This window comes from Jaculus jaculus, chromosome 7, assembly GCF_020740685.1.
Source record: "Jaculus jaculus isolate mJacJac1 chromosome 7, mJacJac1.mat.Y.cur, whole genome shotgun sequence".
In the NCBI taxonomy this organism is placed as follows: Eukaryota; Metazoa; Chordata; class Mammalia; order Rodentia; family Dipodidae; genus Jaculus; species Jaculus jaculus.
The window spans coordinates 126478475-126503229 of NC_059108.1; the positions used below are offsets into that span (position 1 = coordinate 126478475).

Consider the following 24755-nt stretch of genomic DNA (forward strand, 5'->3'; position numbering starts at 1 on the left):
GCAGTGGGAGAGGAAGGCGCTGCCTCGGCCTGTCCGGTCCGGGGGCTCGGCTTTGAGCAGGAGCCAGGACGGGGCGGCATTGGCAGGTATACTCGCTTCCTATACAGGGAGGCTGTATGCGCCAAACAGGGTCAAGAACAATCTGAAAAGCAGCATTTTTTTGAATTGATTTATTTAGATTTTACAGAAACCTGATTGGAGTTAATATGTAAGTCCGGTATCAATTTCTACAAAAATGTACATACAATGCCAGAATTCTCCAAAGCAACTCGTAGCACATTTTCATTTTGCATAAAACATGCATTACTATCAACTGCCACATGTTGGCCAAGTCAGTCTCTCCAAGAAGAGACAATCCAGTACAGTCAATAAGAAAACTAGTTGTGAACAACAGGTACAAAAAGAGGTCTTCTGGTTAATGTAAAAGGAAGTGGAGTATTTTTGTACAAGCCCTTCAGCACTGGGTGATCTGTATTACTGTGTTGCTCAGCAACATGTTGCCTCTGATTCTGACCCCTCTCACAGGAAGGAAGGAACTTTAAAGTTAAATCAGATCTTTGGGAAGATACAAACTTTCAGAACATGATGGTACACTAATAGTGCAAGTGTAAAAAGATCAAAATATCCTGACCTGGAAGTTCCCAAGCTGAGACACTCTGAGGTTAGCTGAGTGCTTTTCACAAGGCCAGTTCAGAGCACACAGGTGTCTTTGGCATCCTGGGAACCTTCCAATTGCAGCCATCAGTCCTCATAAGGATCTGTGACGAGGAGGCTGAAGGCCAAGCGCAGAAGGTGGGCCGCTTCCTGAGGCCTCGTTTGTAGGCGTCCTTCATCCCGCCCAGGGATCAGGGAGCACTTGTGGACACGACTGCTGGCTACAAAGGGAGTATTCACACCAACATGGGGCCTAAAACGTGTTTAATACACCTCCAAATGAGTTAGGAAAGACCCTGCATTTCTCTAGGATACAATTTAGGGCTCTATACATATCAACAGTTGTTTTCCACACAGACCGAGCGATGGGCTGAAGGAAAGTTCACGCCGCCTGAAAGGGCTTCCCTTCCCCCGGCGTGGTGTGCGGCGTCCCATGGGAGCTCCCGAGACCGCCTCACGGTCACCAGGGAAGCGCCTGCGCAAGCTAGGGCTGTGCACACCCACCTGTCACTTGTGCAGCCAAGGGATTTGCCTGGCATCTGCTAGTCTGTCTCTTCTGGGGTGGTCACTGCCCTGTCACTGCAACTAAGGTCAGTCAGTGTCTTTTGCCTTCAACACAGCTTCCAGGGGAAAATAACTTACTGGAGTTCCAATAACACTTCTGTTACAGAACTATCAGAATAGGTCTACTCTGAAGACACGCTTATGCATACCCCTGATAATACAAGGAAACCCAGAGGACTTGTAAACCACCAAGATGTCACAGGTGTGATTATCTGGTCTCTTTCTAGGCAGCAAAAAGGGACTAAGTGTATGGGCAGATTCCCCAGGAAGCCCTGTGAGCAGTACAGTACTGAAAAGCTAATATTGAGTGCCACCAATATTGTGAATGAAAATTTCACTTTAAATTTATCAGCAAAATTCAGAATAAAAATGTGCTTCCTCAGCCCTGTCATCAGCCTGTGACAGACGTCCTAGCCAGAACAGCAGTCCTGGCTACTCTGGAGGTTGACCCAGAGCACAGCCATGACCAAACCTCAGAAAACAGAGAGGAGGATGGGCAGACAAGGCTCAAGGAAGCTTTGATCCAAGGCACCATGATCATTGGGGTGAAGGGGACTCACAGAGGTTCAGGCTGGAAGCAAGAGAACCTCTGTGACGCCTACAGAGGTCTACAGATGGCAACAGCTCTATGGCAAAGTACACACATTCAGGAGTTAAAGAAAGGAATTGTTAAAAAAAAAAAAAAAAAAGCCGGTTTGCATTCTCAAAATCAGATCAAACTTCTTAACATGGAGACACAAAGAACCCTGGGTATCCTGGGCAGAAGAGCTGAAGTCTGTGGAATGAGTTGCATTTAACTGAGTCATAAAGGATGTGGCTACTGTCGTCAAGGAGGAGGAGGGCGCTTGAGGGCAGAGGAGCTGAGAGAGGCCAGGTGACTCGGCGCTCTGTCCCGGAGCAGGCGCTTCAGCGGCCGCTCTAGCTGCAGTAGTACTGCATCCCGTCCACTCGTCTTCTCTTCTTCGACTGAAACTCTTCAAAGAACTGCTGGATGTCCTCTCTCTTAACAACCTATTGATTAAAAGCAAAGATTACACAAGGCAACCACATTACAAATGCAATGAAAGAGCAATCACAATGCAGCAGATAGTTCTGCTGGTAAGAATTAGAGAGCCGCCTGCGCCGGGAGGAGGCGGCCTGCCAGAAGTCTGAGGCAGCCCATTTCAAACAAGTCAATTCCCGGCACTTCTCCACTCAGCACAGGACCACATGTGGAGAGGCCCATTGTAGGCTGAAACTATTCCAAACAAAACCACATTTGCCAGTTGTGGTGGTGGACACCTTTAATCACAGCACCTGGGAGGTAGAGTGAGGTGGTTTGATTCAGGTGTCCCCCATAAACTTAGGTGTTCTAAATGCTAGGTTTCCAGCTGATGGAGATTTGGGAATTAACGCCTCCTGGAGTGTATTGTTGGGGGCGGGCTTATGGGTGTTATAGCCAGTGTCCCCACACCAGTGTTTGGCACACTCTGCTGTTGCTATTGTCCACCTGATGTTGGCCAGGGGGTGATGTCCACCCTCTGCTCATGCCATCATTTTCCCCTGCCATTGTGGAGCTTCCCCTCCAACCTGTAAGTCAAAATAAACCTCTTTTTCTCAGAAGCTACTCTTGGTTGGGTGATTTCTACCAGCAATGAGAACCTGACTGCAACACAGAGGTAGGAGGATTTTTGTAGTTTGAGGCCAGCCTGAGATTACATAGTGAATTCCATGTCAGCCTGGACTAGAGCAAGACCCTACCTCAAAAAGCCAAAAAAAAAAATTTTTTTTTACACACTTAAGGTCTTGTCTGCTGCCACCCAATATGTTGAAGGAAAGGCCTGACTGCTAGAGGGAAGAGGGCTAAATTCACAATCTGAAACATAGTTTGTAGTCTCAGGGTGGCCTTGAACTCACAGCGATCCCCCTACCTCTGCCTCCCAAGTGCTGGGATTAAAGGCATGTGCCACCACGTCTGGCCTGAGAATATTTTAAAGGACACAAATGACTTTCATTTGTTGAGTCTAAAATTAAAGATGACTGCGATATAAACAGAAAAATGATTGCTGGGGGGAGGGGTGATAAATCCAAACCAAATTATATAGAAGCCCTTTACATCTATTTTATGCAATAAAATCCATTCAATACAACAAAAGATAAATTTATCTTCTATTATGGGCATAGGATTTAAGATCACATAAAAATGTATCTAAGATATTAGCTAAAACAATATAAATAAGACAAAGGGCAAATATGGATTAAAAAAATAAACTAAGACAAGCCAGGAAAGTTTGTCAGCTGCCCCAAAGGCAAGCTGATAAACAGCCCTCACAAGACACAGGTTTCTTAGTTTAAGAACAAAGAACATGCTTACTGGCAGTAAGGAAGGATGGAAGGACAGGCAGAGTGAGAGAAACAGAAACAGACAGCATGTGACTGCATATAGGCAGGAGGGGGAAAGAGGAAAGAAAGAGGGCACTCACTCTTGGATACAGTGAAAACTGCCCACTCTCCAGACTTGATCCCCACAGGACGACGACCACAAAGCTAGCTAACTTGCAACAACCTTCCAGGAGAATGCTTATCCGGTAAAGAACAGGGTCAGGACCCAGCCACACACCAGTTAACTTCCCCATTCACAAGCACCAAGGACTAACCGTGCAAGACTCTAGGTCTAGACTTCAGCTCTAAGCACTAACTGGACTGGACTAATTGATCTGGGAATTTGCACTGAACTGTCCCTACCTTGGGTTATCAATATTAAACACCAAAAGCCAATGAAAGGAAATACTATCTCTGGACACTGTGAAGGGGATCTAAATATACAAAAATTAGAGTGCAGCCGGGCGTGGTGGCGCACGCCTTTAATCCCAGCACTCGGGAGGCAGAGGTAGGAGGATTGCTGAGAGTTCGAGGCCACCCTGAGACTCCATAGTGAATTCCAGGTCAGCCTGGGCTAGAGTGAGACCCTACCTCAAAAAACCAAAAAAAAAAAAAAAAATTAGAGTGCAATTTCTAGATGTCTTCAAGTGTAGTCCAGACTGGCCTTGAACTCCAAATGTAGCCAAGGATGACCTTTCAATTCCTGACCCTCCTACCTCCATCTTCCAAATGCTAGGATTATAGTGCTGTGCCACCATGCCCAGAAAATGTAGTTTCCCACTGTTATATTTTTATAGCCACATAGATGTATTAGACAAAAGGCAGTCAGCCAACCATCTGAGAACATCAAGAACATAGTAACATTAACTCCTCTAGCTAAAGACAAAACAAAGCAGATGGATCTTACAGCAACCTGGTTTTTATTTATTATTATTTTTATTTATTTATTTACTTATTTATTTTGGTATTTTGAGGTAAGGTCTCACTCTAGCTCAGGCTGACCTGGAATTCACTATGTAGTCTCAGGGTGGCCTTGAATGCACAGCGGTCCTCCTACCTCTGCCTTCTGGGTGCTGGGATTAAAGGCATGCACCACCACGCCCAGCTGTCAATTCTTTCTATCATTAAAAGTGAACAGTTTAGGGGTGGAGAGATGGCTTAGCGGTTAAGGCATTTGCCTGCAAAGCCAAAGGATCACAGTTCAATTCTCTAGGACCCACGTAAGCCAGATGTACAAGGAGGCACATGTCTCTAGAGTTAGTTTGCAGTGGCTGGAGGCCCTGGTGTGCCCATTCTCCCCTTTTCCTCCTCTCTCTCTCTGCTTCTTTCTATCAAACAAATAAATAAAATATATTTTAAAAAGAAAAAATAAAAAGAAAAGGGAACAGTTAACTTAGAACTTTCTAGGCAGTGGCTGAGGCTCTGTGTCTCCACGTACCGTGCCTTCATCAGCGAATCTCCTCAGGTAGTCTTTCAGCTCAGTCTTCAAGTCATTGTACTCTGCATCAAAATCACAAAGGCACCTCAAGTTTGGATCTGCTACAGGCTTGCAAACACAAAATCTCTATTTGCCATTGATAGTTGAGTATAATAGTTTAAAACAATGTTTTCCTACGTGAAACACAGAAACTTATTTTCAATTTCTCTGGGCTTCCTTTATTTTGATATCTGGGATCCTTTAATGTCAGCAACAATAAGAATACATATACCAAAAAAAAAAAACAAAAAAACAAAAAAAACCTCCAATGTCCACAAAGACTGGCTAAGATTTTTGCAAAGGATTTCCTATGTCTCTAGATTTCAAGTATCTGAAAAAACCTTGGATTAATTAACATTAAGTTTTAAATTCATACACTGACTTAAGTTTGTATTGTATAAAAGGCATCTTGATGGCTACAAAAATAAGAGCTGTTAAGCGAAGCCACCATCACTGAAAAGCTTTTAGTTGGGGAGGAAGGGTGAATATGAGCAAAGTAAAATAACATATATATATGAAAACATAATACTGAAGCAGGGCAGGGTGGTGCATGCTTTAATCCCAACTCTTTGGTAGCAGAAGTAGGAGGACTGACATGAGTTCAAGGCCACCCTGAGAGTACATAGTGAATTCCAGGTCAGCCTGGGCTAGAGTGAGACCCTACCTCGAAAAACAAAAACAAACAAACAAAAAACCCACCACCAACAACAACAACAAAAAAAAATGAAGTTATTTCCTATGCCAACTAAATTAATTTGTAAAAGCTTTTAGTCTAATAGGGGCAAAAGGAATTAATCAGATAATTACAAATAGAGAAATATCAATGCCATATAAGAGACAAAAGTGGTGACTCCCAAGTAGAAACTAGCTGAGACAGAAAAACTGAAATAAACTAGGTATACTGGGACTTAAGAAAATTGCTCCTCCAAGCTGGAGAGATGACTTAAGAGGTTAAGGCACATGCCTGCAAAGGCCACAGACACAGGCATAATTCTGCAGGTCCCAAGTAAGCCAGATACACATGGTGGCACACGTGTCTGGAATTTATTTGCAGTGGCTAGAGGCCCTGGAAAGCCCATTCTCACTTTCTCCCTCTCCCTAATAACTAAATAAAAAAAAAATTAAAGAATATTGCTCCTCCTAGGCAGTTTCTATAAATACTCAAATATCTTGAGAACTTTCAAAATGCCACCATATTTTGTTCAATGATGGTATATAATGCTCAGTGACATTGCAATGCATAATCTATGTTTTACTATTCTGTATTCAAATATATAGTCTTAAAACAGTACATGTTGTTTCTCAAACCTTATTCTAGTATGAAACTTTGAGCAGACTGAATACTCAACAATATTAAAAGTCAACCAATGATAGTTGATGCCTACTACATAATTCAAATTTTAATTTTCTTTGTATAAAATTAGAAATTTATATTTTATTATCTTCTTTGTATTTGCTTTCCTTAGTGAAGGAAACCATGAATTTCTGCACATAACCAGTATTTACCGCAAATGAGTTCTACTTGCTGGACTCTATTCATGCTGTTCAGGGTGTCCATTAAAGGGTCCCTTCTGTCAGTTGCCTGGTCAATCTTGCCTTTGTTTTCATAAGCCAAAACTGTATCACATTCATCTGTCAGAAACAGGACATCTAGTTCTTCATACATTTTCTTAAAAAAAAAAAAAGTTTCACCATTAAAACTGTAAATCATTTTTAAAAAGTCAACTGCAAGAAAGTTACTAAAAACTTTATATTAAACAACAACAACAACAACAAAACTTTATACTGTCCTGTAGGAAAATCTGAGTCTTTTAGCAGAGTTGTTTCTTTTTCAGAACTCTCCCAATTTCCTAATGGATGTTGCATGTCTGTGAGGTCTGTATTGAACAGCCACTGACTTGGGCTAGAACGGGCTCAGGGGATAAAGCACTTGCTGCACAAGCATGAGCACCTGAGTCCAGATCCCAATAAAGCCAGAGGCTGTAATGCTAGTGTCTATAATGCCAACGAGTTTGCGATGACAAGGGAGGCAGAGACAGAACTGTCTGGAAGCTCGCTGGCATGCCAGTGAGCCTGGTGACTGCAGCAGAGAACAGTGAAGAGAGACTCTTCCTCAAACAGGGTGGAAGGTGAGGATGGAACCAGAAGTGTCCTCTGACCTCCACATGTGCACTCCATGCTCACACATGAACACTCACAAAACCACTGACTTACTACAATTCTCAAGCAAATGGGTTTCTAGGCAATTCTATGGAACCAAAAAAAAAAAAAAAAGAAGGAGGGAATTGCTATTTTGGGGGCTGGGAAATGGGTCAGTGGATAAAGCACTTCCTGAGCCAGTATGAGGACAGGAGTTCAGATTCCCAGCTTCCATGTAAATACCTGATAAGCGTGACAACTGCCTACAATCTCAATGCTCTGGAGGGAGACAGGATCTATGGGACAAACTGTGAGGTCGAGGCTAGCCTGGGACTACACAGTATTCCAGAACAGCCTGGGCTAGAGTGAGAACCTTACCTCCAAATATTTTTTTAAAAAAGCACTACATATCCCCCAACTCCCAGATCCCCTGCTCTGGAGGGAGCATGCACCAAAAGGTAGCAAGACCTGAGGAGATAAAACCAACCCTTGCGTCTTAGTCAAGGCCCAGGCGAAACCAGAGAGGAAGCAGGGAGATGAGCAAGAGCGCTGCTTCCATGGTGAGCCTGACAAGCAGTGCCAGGATGAAGGAGACACTCTGAGGACGCTCAACACATACCAAAGCCGAGATCCAGAGGCTCCTGAGAACTCATAACTGAAGTAGACTTAAAACACAACCACTAAGGGCCAGGGAATTTTGTGTAAGAGGTGGTGTAAGAGCCACTGGGACGTCATGCCCAGAGGCACTGCCTCCCCTAATAACTGACTCCGGTTCCCACAACGCATAACCCATAACCCACAACCCCATGGGGAATACCAGCAACCCCACTGAGCAGGGCCCTCTGTGGAATGGGGGCAGGGAGGAGGGAAAGATGGTATCAACACATGATATATCCATAAAAAACATTCTTAATAAAAAAAAATGAAAAGAAGGTACTACATAATTATTTTCTTCTGCAAAAATTCTGATTACATGTACAACTTCATAAAAATTACTACATTCCCAACATCAATTCCATAAATGCACTTTTCAACACACAAAGTATATGAACATCAAGCTTATTCAGATACTCACCATGCAGTCTTGGCAGGTACATAATTTGCTGCGCCAGTTCAGGGGCCAGTAAGTGGCAGTGTCTTTCTTTAAAAATGGCTTAGTTTTGAGCTCCTGAAGTCGGCAGCTGGACTGGGATTCTGTTTTGATACTTTGATTTGTAAACACTGTCTGAAATAAAATTAAGGGGTTTTTTTGTTTTTGTTTTTGGTTGTTTGAGGCAGGGTTTCCCTCTAGCCCAGGCTGACCTGAAATTGACTATGACATCTCAGGGTAGCCTTAAACTCATAGCGATCCTTCTACCTCTGCCTCCCAAGTGCTGTGATTAAAGGCATGCACCACCACACTCAGCTTTTTAAAAATTTTGTGATGGTTTTTGAGACAGGGTCTCCCTACGGAGACACAGTGGCCTAGAACTTGCTACAAAGGCTAGGCTGGCCTCTATTTTGCGGCAACCTGGATGTCTCCACCCATCAAGTGCAGGGAGGACAAGTGTGCACTCCCTTACCTGAACTGCTTTGTATACTACCACTGAAAAATTCAAAGCAACAAAGCTTAAAAACTTCATGTCTAATTTCACTCCTACTGGCTTGCAGTTTGTATCCTACCTGGAGCTCAGATTCAGAACTAGAGCTGGTACATGGCTCATTATTCTGCTCAGCTTTCGCGTCCTTGACGGCATCATTTCTGTGCTCCGGAGCTTCCTCCCTGAGAGCATCACCTCCACTGTCAGGCTTGGTAACTTCCTGATCCCCGGTCCCATCAACACTGAGCACCTGCCCATCGTCTTCGGCAGACATCTTCCTTACTGTGGGGTCCACGAAAGCAAACACACAGAGAGATGGCCGTAGGCTTACCAGACAAATCATTCATTCTGTTTTCAAAATATTTCAGAATTTGGACTAAGGAGCATCCCCACTTTAGATTATGAATAAATGGCTCATTGAAAAATACTAATCACTACTACTTAAGCAATTATATGTAAAGAAGAAAAAAATACACTATACTTGTTAAAAGAGAGAAGAGTAATTAAAGGAACATGAGGTCATAGGAGAGTTAACTAAAAACACAGGGAAAAAGGACTTCTGGGAAAACACCATCTACTTCTCTTTTCATGGGAGGAAGAAGTCAATAGGGATAATGTACATAAACACCATGAAGGAAAGAGGAGCAAACGGTAAAGAGGCTCATGCTGGTCTGATGACATGACAAGTTAATATCATATGAGGCCATCTGACAGCGAAAGAAATGAAGGGAAATCAATTAAGAAAACCTAGGAGGAGAAAGAAGGATCCAGAAATATTTGAAGCTAGCCTGAGTTACCCAGTCAACCAAGCAACAACAACAACAAAAAACCCAGCCAACCATGGTTGGGGCTGTGACTCAGGGGAAAGCCCTCACATGTAACTTATGAGAGCCTGGGTTCAACCTCTAGGATACACAAAAAGGTTTTAGCTGAGTGTGGTGGCACACGCCTTTAATCCCAGCACTCAGGAGGCAGAGGTAGGAGGATCACTGTGAGCTTGAGGCCACCCTGAGACTACAGAATGAATTTAGATCAGCCTGGGCTCTATAGAGGCAAGACCCTACCCCAAAAAACAAAGCAAACAAACAAAGACTCACAAAATCACATTCAAAACTATCTCTTGCACATCTCTAGTTCTGGTCTCATCAATACTATGTACATAATTCAAGTTCACACTTGTTCTTGGTTCTCTTAAGGACTGTATGGAGAAGGAACAGATTTTAATGTTTTCTGTACCTCAATGTCCAACAAAAAATATCAGCTAATGTTTGCAGAGGCTGGAAGCCCTGGCGCGCCCATTCTCTCTCTCTGCCTTTCTCTCTGTGTCTGCCGCTCTCAAATAAATAAATAAATAATTAAAAAAAAAAAAAAGGTGTGCGCCACCGCACCTGGATTTAAAAAAAAAAAAAAAATCAGCTAAAAATTCCAGAGTGGGGCTGGAGAGATGGCTTAGTGGTTAAGGCACTTGCCTGTGAAGCCTAAGGAGCCAGGTTTGATTCCCCAGTACCCACATAAGCCATATGTACAAGGTGGCACATTTATCTGCAATTCATTTGCAGTGGCTGAAGACCCTAGAATGCCCATTCTCTCTCTTCCTCTATCTGCCTCTTTCTCTCACTCTCAAATAAATAGAGAAATAAATATCTTAAAATTAAAAAAACAAATTCCAGGGACTGGAGAAATGGCTTAGCAGGTAAGGCCTGCTAAGCCTAAGAACTCAGGTTTGAATCTCCAGGCCCCACATAAACCAGATGCACTGAAACAAGCATGCAATGTCACACATATGCACAAGGGGCACACGTGTCTGGAGTTCTGCAGCTGCTAAAGGCCCTGGCATGCCCATTCTCTCTCTCTTGCTCTGCCTCTTTCGCTCTCTCAAATAAATAAAAATTAAAAAAAAAAAACAAAAACAAATTAGGGCTGGAGAGATGGCTTAGCAGTTAAGCGCTTGCCTGTGAAGCCTAAGGACCCCGGTTCAAGGCTCGATTCCCCAGGACCCACGTTAACCAGATGCACAAGGGGGCACATGCGCCTGAAGTCCATTTGCAGTGGCTGGAAGCCCTGGCGCGCCCAATCTCTCTCTCTGTATCTATCTGCCTCTTTATCACTTTCAAATAAATAAATTTAGAAAAAAAAACTTTAATTAATTTAAAAAATTTCAGACTCAACATACAAATCGCACAAATTTATTTATTTATTTATTTACTTTTGATTTTTCAAGGCAGGGTCTTGCTCTAGCCCAGGCTAACCTGGAATTCACTATATAGTCTCAAGGTGGCCTTGAACTCACAGCAATCCTCCCACCTCTGCCTCCTGAGTGCTGTGATTAAAGGCATGTGCCACCATGCCCAGCTATATTTCACAAATTTATATCAACCCAACTCCAAAGAAACACTTACCTGCCAATTGTGCAGCATAAACCCATAAGAAAGAGCAACGTTTCATACAAGCCTGGCACACCATCTCTTGGAAATCCCCATTCTCAGGGGGAATGTCACCAAGATGCTGTGAATATAGAAAACCAAACAGAATTCCTGAGCTCTCCAGATTCTCTAAAATGTTCATTTCTTTATACACAAATATGACAAAAATATATAGATCATATCATTAACTTACTAAGGGTAAGAATAATGCAAAATAGAACAAATTGAAAGGATGCATCCTTATCTCTTGAGATATGGTTTTATCTTTTTGCTTTATTTTTACTTAATTTTTAAAAAATATTTTATTTTTATTTATTTACTTGAGAGTGACAGACAGAGAGAGAAAGAGGGAGAATGAGAGAGAGAATGGGCGCGCCAGGGCCTCCAGCCACTGCAAACGAACTCCAGACATGTGCGCCCCCTTGTGCATCTGGCTAACGTGGGTCCTGGGGAGCCAAGCCTCGAATTGGGGTCCTTAGGCTTCACAGGCAAGCGCTTAACCCCTAAGCCATCTCTCCAGCCCAATTTTTACTTAATTTTTAAAACATATTTATTGACTTACAAGCAGATCGAGAAGACAAACACAGAGAGACAGAGAGTAAGACAGAGGAGAGAATGGGCATGCCAGGAACTCCAGCCATTGCAAAAGAACTCCAGACGCATGCACCACTGTGCATCTGGCTCTACGTGGGAACTGGGGTTTCAAACCCAAGCAAGCGCCTTAACCACCAAGGCATCTCTCCAGCCCTGCTTATTAAATTTTTGATAAAGGATTTCATGTTAGGCTGGCCTCACACTCCTGACCTTCCTGCATCCCTCCCCAGTGCTGGGACCATAGGCATGCATCACCATGCCCACACAGAGATGTCTTTAAAGAAGCAAAGTTTTCCTTACCCTTCCATGGAACCAGTCTTCACAGACCACACACTGAATCATCTCATCTGGAACCTGATTCAAAAAAGCAGTTTGTTAATGACTGCATTAAATTCTAGGATACAGAAGTAAACCTGGCCCACAGTAGAAGAAGATATTAACAAATGTTCTAACAACTGTGAGACACCTCTCCATGTAATATCGTTAAGGGAACAAAGAATTCATTCTACATCATCTGGCTTACAAATTGTAAAGCTCTGTATATGCATTAATACCTACCTCTCGCAAAGCTATAAGTAAGTTAAGGGAATTCTCATTTTACATATGAACCTGGGTTCAGGCAAAGAAAGTGAACTGACCAACGTAGAATGTGGCAACTGGGACGTTTTACCACAAATGCTGCCAAGTAAGCAGAAAACTAAATGTTACAATCTCTTGATAATATAGACAACTTCTCAAATTCAGAAGTTAATACTTTCACTAGGAAAATTATATTCCAAATGATATAGACTATTTGGGAATGATTTTCCCTTTACCCTAGGATTTGTTTTTCTGGGTTTTTGATATGTTTTGTTTTTGAGGTAGGGTTTCACTCTAGCCCAGGCTGACCTAGAATTCACTCTATAATCTCAGGATGGCCTCAAACTCAAAGCAATCCACCTACCTCTGTCTCCTGAGTGCTGTGATTAAAGGCGTGCACCACCATACCCGACTACTCTAGGCTTGCATTGCATGCTACTAACAGCCTAAAGTACGTATAGAACAATTTTTTTCAGCCACTATCAATTTCTCCATCATGTTATTGTTTTTGTCTTCTGATTCAACAATGCTATAAGGAACATTTTACCCCACACCTTAAAATAGCCAGTTTTAAGATGTTATTTTTGTTAATTCAAAAATTTCTTCTAATCACGTTGGAAGAGAGTTGAACCAGGACTGTGAAGTCCTAAGCTTCCTAAAGCATAAATATTTATATGGGTAGCCACTTCTGTGGTCATTAGAAACAGGCTATTATGTACCTGCTGGTGAACACAATACAAATAAATTCTTTTATGGACAAATATTCTAGGTTAGAACATGTTCATCTTCCCCCTCTGTAAAAAACTAAGTGATAGAGAAATCCTGGCAAGTGAGCTGCACATGGCTTCTCATTTAGGTTGTGTGGTATGCTGCTACCGTTGACACCATGCTTCCTGGCATGTGACCATCTTACTGCAGATGTATTCATGCGTAGATGCAGGGTTTAACATGTAGATGTTCATTACAGAGATGCTAATGAGATTTCAAGGGAGCTGAGAGAATAATAGTTGATGAACCTAAGTAACCATGTATTGAATTAAATACTTTGTATTAAAGCTACAGAATTGGAAAAAAAAATTTTCTTCTATATCCTCCTCAATATAATTTGGTCCAATAATTATGATTTCAAGATAATTAAAAAGAAAGAAGATAATTCCTCTAAACATAAAAGGGACTCTCAGATCAGTAAGTATACAAACAAAACATGGAAAGACCATTCTGAGAAGATAATTACTAATGCCAAAAGTCTCAGAAAAAGCTGTATAATCTCGACATCATGATCAGGAAAAAAAAAAAATTACAGATCCTATTCGTAAGTTATTAGCATAGCAAAACTATAAAGGAATGGCCATATGTGTAGGGCTGGTAAGAATGCTGCGTAAAATAACCATTATGATCTACTGTTGGTGTCTTTTTTTTTTTTTTTTGTTGTTGTTTTTCGAGGTAGGGTCTCACTCTATTCCAGGCTGACCTGCAATTCGCTCTGTAGTCTCAGAGTAGCCTTGAACTCATGGCGATCCTCTTACCTCTGCCTCCCGAGTGCTGGAATTAAAGGCGTGCGCCACCAACACCCGGCTGTTGGTGGCTTTTGGATAGAATGTGAAACACAGATATCCTCTGACCTAGCAGTGGTGCCACCAGATATCCATGTTGTATAACACCTGCATTCTATATCTGTGTAAAGATGTTCACTAAGGCCTTCTTTATAATAATGAAAAGTCAGAAAATGCCACTTTACAATAGAGGAACCATTAGGTCAACTAACTAATGGCATATTAGATTTGGCATACATTCTAAGGGTTACAAAGAGGTAGGCTTTTTGGGCTGGAGAGATGGCTTAGCGGTTAAGCGCTTGCCTGTGAAGCCTAAGGACCCCGGTTCGAGGCTCGGTTCCCCAGGTCCCACGTTAGCCAGATGCACAAGGGGGCGCACGTGTCTGGAATTCATTTGCAGAGGCTGGAAGCCCTGGCGCGCCCATTCTCTCTCTCTCTCTCCCTCTGTCTTTCTCTCTGTGTCTGTCGCTCTCAAATAAATAAATAAAATTTAAAAAAAAAAAAAAGAGGTAGGCTTTAAAAAAAAAAAAGGGGTTTTTTTGAGACAGCATTTTGCAATGTAGTCCTGGCTAGCCTGGAACTCGCTACACAGTCCGGGCCAATCTTGAACTTGTGGTGACCCTCCTGCCACTTGTCTACTGTGTGCTAGCATTACAGGCTTAAGTGACAACACCTGGTCACATGTGTGCTGCTTAATATGGGTAGCTACCTATGGAGTACTGCTGAGAAGAGCCACACACGCATGCACTAAAACTTGAGTGCTGGGATAAAAGCGTGCGTCACCACACCTAGCTCATTCAAACATTCTTATGTATACACAAAAAGGCCTGAAAATATAAATTGTGATAAATATATCAAAGAGTTAACAGTGAATAGACCTGAGAAGAAAGAGGTACAGGAATAAAAGAACCCTTTCTGAATTATGTTAACTTTTGTAATTGAAATCATTTATTTGAGAGAATGAGTCTGCCAGGGCCTCTTGCCACAGCAAACTAACTTGATGCATGCACCACTTTGTGCATTTGGCTTTACATGGATACTGGGGAAATGAACTGGGGCCATTAGGCTTTGTAAGCAAGTGCTTTTAATAGCTGAGCCATCTCTCCAGAGTCCAGAATTATTAAAAAAAAAAAAATTTTTTTTTTGTTTTTTGTTGTTCAAGGTAGGGTCTTGCTGTAGCCCAGACTGACTTGGAATTCACTATGTAGTTTCAGAATGGCCATGAACTCACTATGATCCTCCTACCCTGGCCTCCCAAGTGCTGGGATTAAAGATGTGTGCCACCACATCCAGCTCAAAAATTTTAAGAGAACTTGGTATTGTACATATTTCTTTTCTTCCAGGGAGGCAAGAAATTGAAAGTCATTTTTTTAGGAAGTGTGTGAGAGGGGCTAAGACATGAAAGAGAAAGGGAAGAAGTTCTGGCTTTAGAAAAGTCCTCTCCTATTTGTCATTCTTATGATATGCAAATGAAAAAACAAGTTAAGATCTACAGCAATTACAGATCTAAGCTATATACACAAGAAGGGAATAAGACCAGAATGCCTGAGCATCCTGAAATACTTCCCACAGTGCCCAAGCCAAGACTTTAGGAGTCAAGACAAGAAATGGCAGTCCCAGATTTTAACCTCCAGTTCTCATACCTCATCTTCAGGATCAGGGTAGGGTCTCTTGCAAATGCAGTATAATCCAAAAAAGTTGTCATTGTACTTATTACAAGAATTTGTTTTTGCTTTTTCCTGAAAAAGATTTAATTTTAGCACATGCTATACAGTTTAACTTTGAACATAATTTGATGCATTGCAAATGTATACATTCAAGAAAGCTCCACATTAAAAATCATCCCTTCAAAACCTAGTCAATAATTTCCAAGACTGAAGAAAAAAATCCATTCACATTAAAGAAATACATTTTCCAAGATACAGGGGAAAAAATTCAACATTTTATCTATCATCTTTATAACAATATAGCCACTCAATAAAATGGAGATAAACCTTAATCATGAATACATCAATTTAGTTAGCTGACAATGACCTGGAATTTCAAGGCATTTTCTTTATGTACAGCTGTGGCAACCAAGACCTTCAGGTTAGTAGGGAGACAAAAATAAGGGAATGAAATTATCTAAATGAATCTTTGAAGGAGGGAGAAAATATGAAGGTTTTAGCAATTATTACTGAATACAACATTCCTTACTTTCTCTTTTATCTGTTATTTCATAACATACTGTGAAAGCATAGTTTTACTAGCCAAGAGGCAGTTGAAAAAAAGTACTATGTAGCCAGGCGTGGTGGCACACGCCTTTAATCCCAGCACTCGGGAAGCAGAGGTAGGAGGATCATAGTGAGTTCGAGGACAGCCTGAGACTACATAGTGAATTCCAGGTCAGCCTGAGCTAGAATGAGACCCTACCTCGAAAAAGAAAAAAAAAAAAAAGTACTCTGTGCAACCTAGCCTGCACTAATTCTCAAATTTTACTTATTTGATTTGGTTTATTTCTTTTTTCTTTCTTTCCTTTTTTTTTGGTTCTTCAAGGTTGAGTCTCACTCTAGCTCAGACTGATCTGAGTTCAATATGTAGTCCAGGTTGGCCTGGAACAACAATCCTCCCACCTTTGCCTCCCGAGTGCTGGGATTAAAGAAGTGTGTTACCACACCTGGCTTGCTTTATTATCTTTTAAAATTATTTTCAGGGACTGGAGAGATAGCTTCGTGGCTAAGGCCCTTGCCTGCAAAGCCTAAGGGCCCATGTTTGACTGTCTAGGTCCCAAATAAGCCAGATGCACAAGGTAATGCACGCATGCAAGTTGGCAGCACATGCACACAAGGTGGCGCACACATCTGGAGTTCAACTGCTGGCTAAGGCCCTGGGGCCCCATTTCTCTCTCTCTCTCATACAAAAAATGCAAAAAGTTATTTTTAGACATAGTGTGTACAGCTCAGACTGGTCCAGAACTTACTATGTAGCCTAGGCTGGTCTTGAATTCAGTGATCCTCCTGCTTCAGCCTCTCAAGTGCTGGGACTGTAGGCACCAGCTACAACACCTGGCTTTTTTGTTCACTTTAAAGTCACCTGGGTCAGGCATGTTAATTCATGCCTTAATCCTAGGGGAAGGAGGATTGCTATGAATTCAGGGCCACCCTAAGACTACATAGTGAATTCCACATCAGCCTGGGCTCGAGTGAGACCCTCCTGAAGGAGAAACAGGAGGAAGCCAGCCTCTCAAAGGCAGTTAGAAACTGAGGCCCAGATGGAATCAATGCCATCTCAACCTGACATGGATGGAACTCGGCAGGAATGAACTGGGGTGTTATTGCAACTCATCTACAACAGCAACAGTGCCTCCAGCTGAATAGAGAATCCACTTTCAATGGACTATGAAGGCTTGTCCATACCATTTTCCAGTCTCTCTCTCTCTCTGCCTCTCCTCACTCTGGTCACAGGGACACATGTGGCTCTGGCTTACCCTCAAACCCAGTAAGTTTCTTAGTCTGGGTAATTGTCTGCTTGCCTATGTGCAAACTCTGGGGTAACGTCTCACTTTAGTTACATGGATGATTCTCCTCTGGTCTCTGAATCTTCTATGTGCATATTTACCTTACACTACAGATCTACCACACAGGCGATTTTTCTAATGCGCAGATGTCTGTCATCTATGTAGTTTCTCTAAACTGAGGGTAGTCATGGGTGTAACTCTCTTTACTACTCATTTCTGATCTGAACTTCTTGGTCTCTGCTTTGATATTTTCCACCATTTGCCCTCCTATCTTCCTTCTATGAGGAAGGTCAGGGTGGAAGCTGTGTGTCTCTTCTAAGTCTCCCTACATAAGCACCTAGCTTCTATCTTCCACATGGTTATGGCTCTGCACCAGCATTTCTCCTGAATGAACCTCACGGACTATGCTGAGTGTTTCCTACTTTCCACTTGCTGGTGACGTTGCTCTCTTCCTAGAACCCAATTTCCCTTAAATAAACCCCACAATTTGCAATTTCTCCCTAACTAAATTTAATAATTCATAATTTAGCCTTCTTGAGTCCATCTTTATCAATTCTCTATAAAAGACTGGACAGGAACCAAAATTAGGGTTCATAAACTTGAGGGATCCCTCATGAACCCCAAAATCCTACATCACTACCTCAGGAAAAAAAATTAAAATAAATTAAAAAGACACCCGGAGCCAGGCATGGTGGCACTCGTTTAATCCAGGCAGTCAGGAAGCAGAGGTAGGATAGCTCTCAGTTTGAGGCCAGCCTGGGACTAAAGACTTGAGTTCCAGGTCAGCCTATGCTACAGTGAGACCCTACCTTGGAAAAAACCAAAAGAGAGTCAGGCATAGTGGCAGAGGCCTTTAATCCTAGCACTTGGGAGGCACTGGTAGGAGAATCACCATGAGTTCAAGGTTACCCTGAGACTACATAGTGATTTCCAGGTCAACCTGGCTAGAGTGAGAACCTACCTCAAAAAAAGAAAAAAGACAGGTGTGCCAGGCAGGTGGTGCATGCCTTTAATCCCAGCACTCAGGAGGCAGAGGAAGGAGGATTGCTGTGAGTTCAAGGCCACCCTGAGACTACTAGTGAATTCCAGGTTAGCTTGGGCTAGAGTGAGACCCTATCTTGAAAAAACCAAAACAAAACCAGTTTAAAAAAATATATAAGTCACCCAGTATAGTGGCACATGCCTTCAATCTCAACACTCCAAAGGCTGAGATAGGATGATTACTATTTAAGGCCAAACTGAACTACAGAGGAAGTTCCAGGTTAGCCTGGGCTAGAGTGAGATCCAGGTTATTGAGTTTTTCTAACCAGAAAATAATTGAAATACTCAGCCAGGCGTGGTGGTGCATGCCTTTAATCCCAGCACTTGGGAGGCAGATGTAGGAGGGTGTTGTGAGTTCAAAGCCACCCTGAGTCTACACAGTGAATTCCAGGTCAGCCTCGGCTACAGTGAGACCCTACCTTAAAAACAACAACAACAAAAAAAAAGCCCTCAAGAATGAGAAAGAGAACTTTCTTTGTGAAAAATGTTTGCTTTTTACCCACACTGGTAAATTTAACCAATATTAGCTCCTATGAATGTATTTGTAATTACGTTTACTTACAGGAAATAATTTGCATTCCAAATTTTTAAACTTGCTGTTTCCACAATCACAACGAAAATTTCTGAAAAGAGAAAGAACCAATTTAACTCTTTTAAAAAATATATTTTATTCTTCATTTGGCAACAGAGAGAGAGACAATGGATGGACCAGGGGTGCTTACGCAGCAAACAAACTCCAGGTGTATCCATCATTTTGTACATTTGGCTTTACGTGAGTACTGCAGAACAGAACTTGTGCTGTCAGACTTTGCAAGCAAGCATCTTTAACTGCTAAGCCATCTCTCTCCAGCCCCTTAATTCTTCTTTTAAAATTAAAAGTAGCCGGGTATGGTGGTATACACCTTTAATCCCAGCACTTGGGAGGCAGAGGTAGGATCACCGTTAGTTCAAGGCTACCCTGAGACTACACAGTAAATTCCAGGTCAGTTTAGGCTAGAGCAAAACCCTACCTTAAAAAAAAAAAAAAAAAAAAAAAGTAGTCTTTAAGTTCAAATCATAACTTCCCTTTCAGACTACTCACTCCTAGAGCCTAAGAAGCAGCCTTGGTTGCTACTTGCACACTTGATTTGAGGTTTCCCCAAGGGAAAACCTTCCAGTTCTAAAAAACTAATACACATAAAGACAACTATCTGTGTCACACACACATTAACAAAATACTGGAAGGGAAGGATAAGTAGTCTGAGTTTTATATTTCAAAAAGTCTTGTGAAAAAACCATTCCCTCTTAATTAAACTATATTAAATAATTATACTTAATATTATTAATCCACAATTACTTTGAATGAAAAAAGCAATATTAACATGTAGTGTAGTTGGGAAAGAATCTAGACATTTAGAAAGCATTCAGCAAAAATCTGGTGGTTTGGGCTGGAAAGATGGCTCAGCAGATAAGGTGCTTGCTTGCAATGCCTAAAGGCCTGGGTTCAAGTCCCTAAATCACAAAAAGCCAGGTGCACAGAGTGGTGTATGCATCTCGAGTTTGTCTGAAGCAGCAAGAAGCCCTGGCATGCTCCCCCACCCCCCGCAAGTAAATAAAAACAGAAAAACAAATAACTTACCTTTTTGTGTATAATTCAAATAGCTTATGACTTCCGTGGCATTCATAACTGCAAGCTAGACAAATCCCTGCTGGTTCTTCTCCTTCTGGGGTACAGGTACTGCAGGCATACAGTGCTTGTCTCTTTACCAAACCCTAAAAGGCCAGACCAAACATGAGAAAACAATGAAAAGTACAGTTACATATTATCTGATCAAGACATTCCTGTGAAAATCATGAAGATAAGTTTAAAGTATGCACAACGAACTACCAAAGTAATATTCCACATCTATACTAGTGCTTGCTGTTATGCAATATTTTTCTTAAAATCACAGGACACTTAAATCAGGCGTGGAGGCGCACACCTTTAGTCCCAGCATTCAGGAGGAAGAGGTAGGAGGATCGCTGTGAGTTCAAGGCCAGCCTGAGACTACAGAGTGAATTCCAGGTCAGCCTGGGCTACAGTGAGACTTCACCTCAGGAAAAAAAAAAAAAAAAAAAAAATTGTAGGAAGCCTAAATTTGTGAATCAAGCGTGAATAAATTAAAGGTGGGTGTACATGGATTTAAGTATTATCTTACTTTAAATTTAGAAAATACTTGTAATCCCACCAAAGAGAAAAATCAATGCAGGAAGAGAATCCCTTCAGTCTTTAGGAGATGCTAGTGTGATGCCTGCTATTTATTATCAAGTGGTTAAAAAAGTGAAGGGGGGCTGGAGAGATGGCTTAGCGGTTAAGCGCTTGCCTGTGAAGCCTAAGGACCCTGGTTCGAGGCTCAGTTCCCCAGGTCCCACGTTAGCCAGATGCACAAGGGGGCACACGCGTCTGGAGTTCGTTTGCAGTGGCTGGAAGCCCTGGCTCGCCCATTCTCTCTCTCTCCCTCTATCTGTCTTTCTCTCTTGTGCCTGTCTCTCTCAAATAAATAAATAAATAATGAACAAAAGATATTTTTGCAAAAAGTGAAGGGGGCTGGAGATGGCTTAGCAACTAAGGCCCTTGCCTGCAAAGTCTAAGGACCTAGGTTCAATACTTCAGAACCAAATGAACATGGCGCATACATCCGTAGTTCCCTTTTAAAAAAAAATAATAATAAAGTGAAGAGATTGTGGAGATTGTTCAGCAAATAAGACTTCTTGCTATGCAAGCAGAAGAGGCTAAGTTCAATCCCCTTAAACCTATATAAAAAGTTGAGCACAGCCCACATGTGTGTAAACCCAGTGCTAAGGGACAGAAAAACTGAGGCTTCCTGGTTAGCCAGTCTAGATGAAAAATGGGGAGCTCCAACTCCAATGAGAGACTGTCTCAGGGAGTAGTACAGCAGAGTATGGTAATAAGCCATCCTCCTCTGGCCTTTACATGCTTACACCATATACTATATGCATACAAATACATGCACATAAAAAAGTAAAATATGGACTGCAGAGATGGCTTAGTGGTTAAGACAGATGCACAAAATGGAACATGCATCTGGAGTCTGTCTGCAGTGGCTAGAGGCTCTGGCACACCCATTCTCTAGGGGTGTCTCTCTCTCTCTCTGCTTGCAAATAAATAAAAATATGAGTGAATACATGTAAGAGGTATATAGGTGTTAATATTATTCTCTGTAGGTTTTAAATGTTTCAAAATAAAAAGTTGAAGGAAAAACAGACAAAACTTTAAAATGCTGATCACCTTCCTCTAAGAGGGAGAACTCAGGCAGACTTCTGGTATGCAAGCAATAGTCCACTTCTTGAATTTTGGCATCTTTAGTGTGTGCAGTATGCATGCATATGTATATGCATATGTATATGTATGGAGGTGCACATCTGAGTGCATATGTGTGGAGGCCAGAGGTAATTGGTGGATGTTTCCACCTTATTTATTGAGACAGGTCTCTTGCTCAAGAGAACTCATGTATTGTTAATGTAACCTTGCCCTTGGGATCCACTGGTCTCCACCTCCCCAGTGCTAGGTGAGGGGCACCTACACATGCCAGCCTCTACACCGGTGCTGGGGATCCACACTCAGGCCCTCACACTAGCATTGCAAGCACTTGAACTATCTGCCCAGCCCCCTATGTGGTGGGTAACTGCATCATGTGTTCACTGGGGGTTATTTTTTTTCCAGGTAGGGTCTTGCTCTAGCCCAGACTGGCCTTGAACTAGCTATGTGCATAACTTATGCACATGTCCCTATTTTTTGCTACAACAAAATAATTGCAGGGGGCTGGAGGGATGGCTTAGCGGTTAAGGCATTTGCTTGCAAAGCCAAAGGACCCAGGTTCAATTCCCCAGGATCCACGTAAGCCAGATGCACAAGGAGTCACACGCATCTGGAGTTTGCAGTGGCTGGAGGCCCTGGCGCGCCCATTCTCTCTCTCTCCCCCCTTCCTCTGTCAAATAAATAAATAAATAATCTTTAAAAAATAAATAATTGCAGGCTGGAGAGATGGTTCAATGGTTAAGGCATTTGCATGGAAAGCCTTCAACAACCCAGGTTCATTTCCCCAGTACTCACATAAAGCCAGGTGCACAAAGCAGCACGTGCATTTGGCATTCTCTCTCTCAAATACAATATTTAAAATTTTTTCAAAAAGAAAACCACATAAACTGGGTGTGGTGGCGCATACCTTTAATCCCAGCACTTGGGAGGCAGAGATAGGAGGATCGCTGTGAGTTCAAGGCCATCCTGAGACTACATAGTGAATTCCAGGTCAGCCTGGGCTAGAGCAAGATACTACCTCAAAAAAAAAAAAAAAAAAAAAAAATTCAAAGCCAGGCATGTCATGGTGCATACATTTAATCCCAGCATTTAGGAGGCTGAGGTAGGACTGCTCTGAGTTCCACGGCCAGCCTGAGACTACAAACCTTCCAGGTCAGCCTGGGCTGGAAGAGACCATACCTCAAAATAATAATAATAATAATAATAATAATAATAATAATAATAATAATAATAAAAGTAAAAATTCAAGCCAGGCAATGGTGATGCACACTTGTAAGGCGTCACTCGGGAAATGGAGGCAAGTATTTGAGGCCAACCTAGACTACAGGAGAACAAAACACATATATTTTGAGTAAGTCCACTTAATAAACCTACCTGTATTTAAAAAAAAAATAGCCTACATATAAACTTGGGATCTCCTTTTTTTTCCTTTAAGGAAATCAGGAGAAAATGTTGTTTTAGTAGTGAGCAAAAAACGTTTTCAGCTGGGTGTAGTGGCACACACCTTTAATCCCAGCATTCAGGAGGCAGAGGTAGAAGGATCAACGTGAGTTCAAGGCCACCCTGAGACTACATGGTGAACTCCAGGTCAGCCTGGGCTAGAGCAAGACCCTACCTCAAAAAAACAAACAGAAAAAAAAAAAAGTTTTCAGTACTAGTTAACATACAGAACTATCTTTGAATAACACACACATTTAACAATTTGACGACTTTGCAGTGCAAACCCAACTTGGTCACAAAGACAACTAGTATTGTGACTTCAGACCACACCAGTGACTGTGAGTCTCTTCACTGGCTTCCCAGTCTTTCACGTGATGGGGAGGCAAGGTAATCTGTTTCCTCTCACCAATTCTCATCCCTTGTTAGCTATCTTCCTACCCAGCCTTCTCCATCTTTGTAGCTATAAATATGGGATGAGTCACTGAAAAGTACACCACACTCTCTCAGACGCCAAACATCTTTTACTTCTCTCCTCTCTTCCCAGGGCCACCTGAAGTTCTGGCCCGGTTCGACTTCCGGGAGAAGAGGGTGTCACCCCCCACACAGATGTACCTGCTTCATTTATCCATTAAAAAGTACTAGCCCGGCTGTGGGAAAGGCTCAGTGGTTTAAAGGCGCTTTGCTTGCAACCCAAAATTCCCAATCTCCCACATAAGGCCAGTCGGGTATTCCTTTGCAGTGGCAAGAGACCCCACACACATATACAAGGCAAATAAGTAGGGCCTAAAGAAAAAAAAAATTAAGTGCTAGCTTTTTAAACCAGATTTCAGAGTTGTCAAACAACTTAGGCCACTCGGAGAGATAAATCAAATGCAGAAGCTATTTTCCTTTAACTCTACTTTGCCCAACCCGGTGCCCGATAAACATCCTTTAGGATGGGAAAAGTCCGGTCCAGGATGTCTGGATCCTAGAGGTCACTAGGACAATTTCGCGAAAGGCCATGAAGCAGAGGCCGGAGAAGGACGCAGCAGCGCAGCTTCCCAGGGCCGGGAAGCCTGCAGCATACTGACCGGCCGGACGGAGGAAGTGAGGGAGAAGGGAGCCCTGTCCCCGCGGGCCACATGCAGAGGATCAAAGGACAGCCAGGCCGGCACCGGGGAGGCCCGAGGGCCCGGAGGGGGACAGAGAGAGAGGAGTGCGCGGCAGCCCGGGGAGAAAGCAGACCGGGGCCGCGCGCCCACCTGCGAGTAGGAGCATTTCTCCGCGTCGCTGCCGCCTAGGACGGCGCACGCCTCGTTCTCCAGCTCCTCGTCCTCCTCGAGCACGTCCACCAAGGACACGACGGGCTCCAGCTCCGCCTGCCGCCCGGCAAGCTCCTCCTCGGCACCGGCCATGCTCAGCTAGCTGTCACCCGAGGACCGGAGCTCCGCAGCCGGCGGAGGCGGGAAAAGCGGCCCGCGGAGGACTGAGCGGCGGAGGGGGAGGCGGGGCCCGAACGTCACGAACCAATCCCAGCGAAGGAAAGAGAAAGGAAAGGGGCGGAGCGACGTTCGGGC

General features: G+C 42.8%; 1 protein-coding gene across 1 annotated transcript; it reads right to left on the bottom strand.

The window, feature by feature from the left end:
- Window positions 1-155: 155 nt before the first annotated feature.
- Ubr7 (ubiquitin protein ligase E3 component n-recognin 7) lies at window positions 156-24649 on the bottom strand. Its single transcript, XM_004649322.2, has 11 exons — window positions 24441-24649; window positions 20080-20213; window positions 19024-19084; window positions 15568-15663; window positions 12093-12146; window positions 11175-11280; window positions 8858-9057; window positions 8271-8420; window positions 6563-6725; window positions 5018-5079; window positions 156-2229 (listed from the first exon to the last, which is right to left on the bottom strand). Exons 1-11 carry the CDS (start codon window positions 24591-24593, stop codon window positions 2137-2139), a joined length of 1272 nt encoding a protein of 423 aa, XP_004649379.1. The 5' UTR covers window positions 24594-24649; the 3' UTR covers window positions 156-2136.
- Between the last annotated feature and the right edge of the window lie 106 nt (window positions 24650-24755).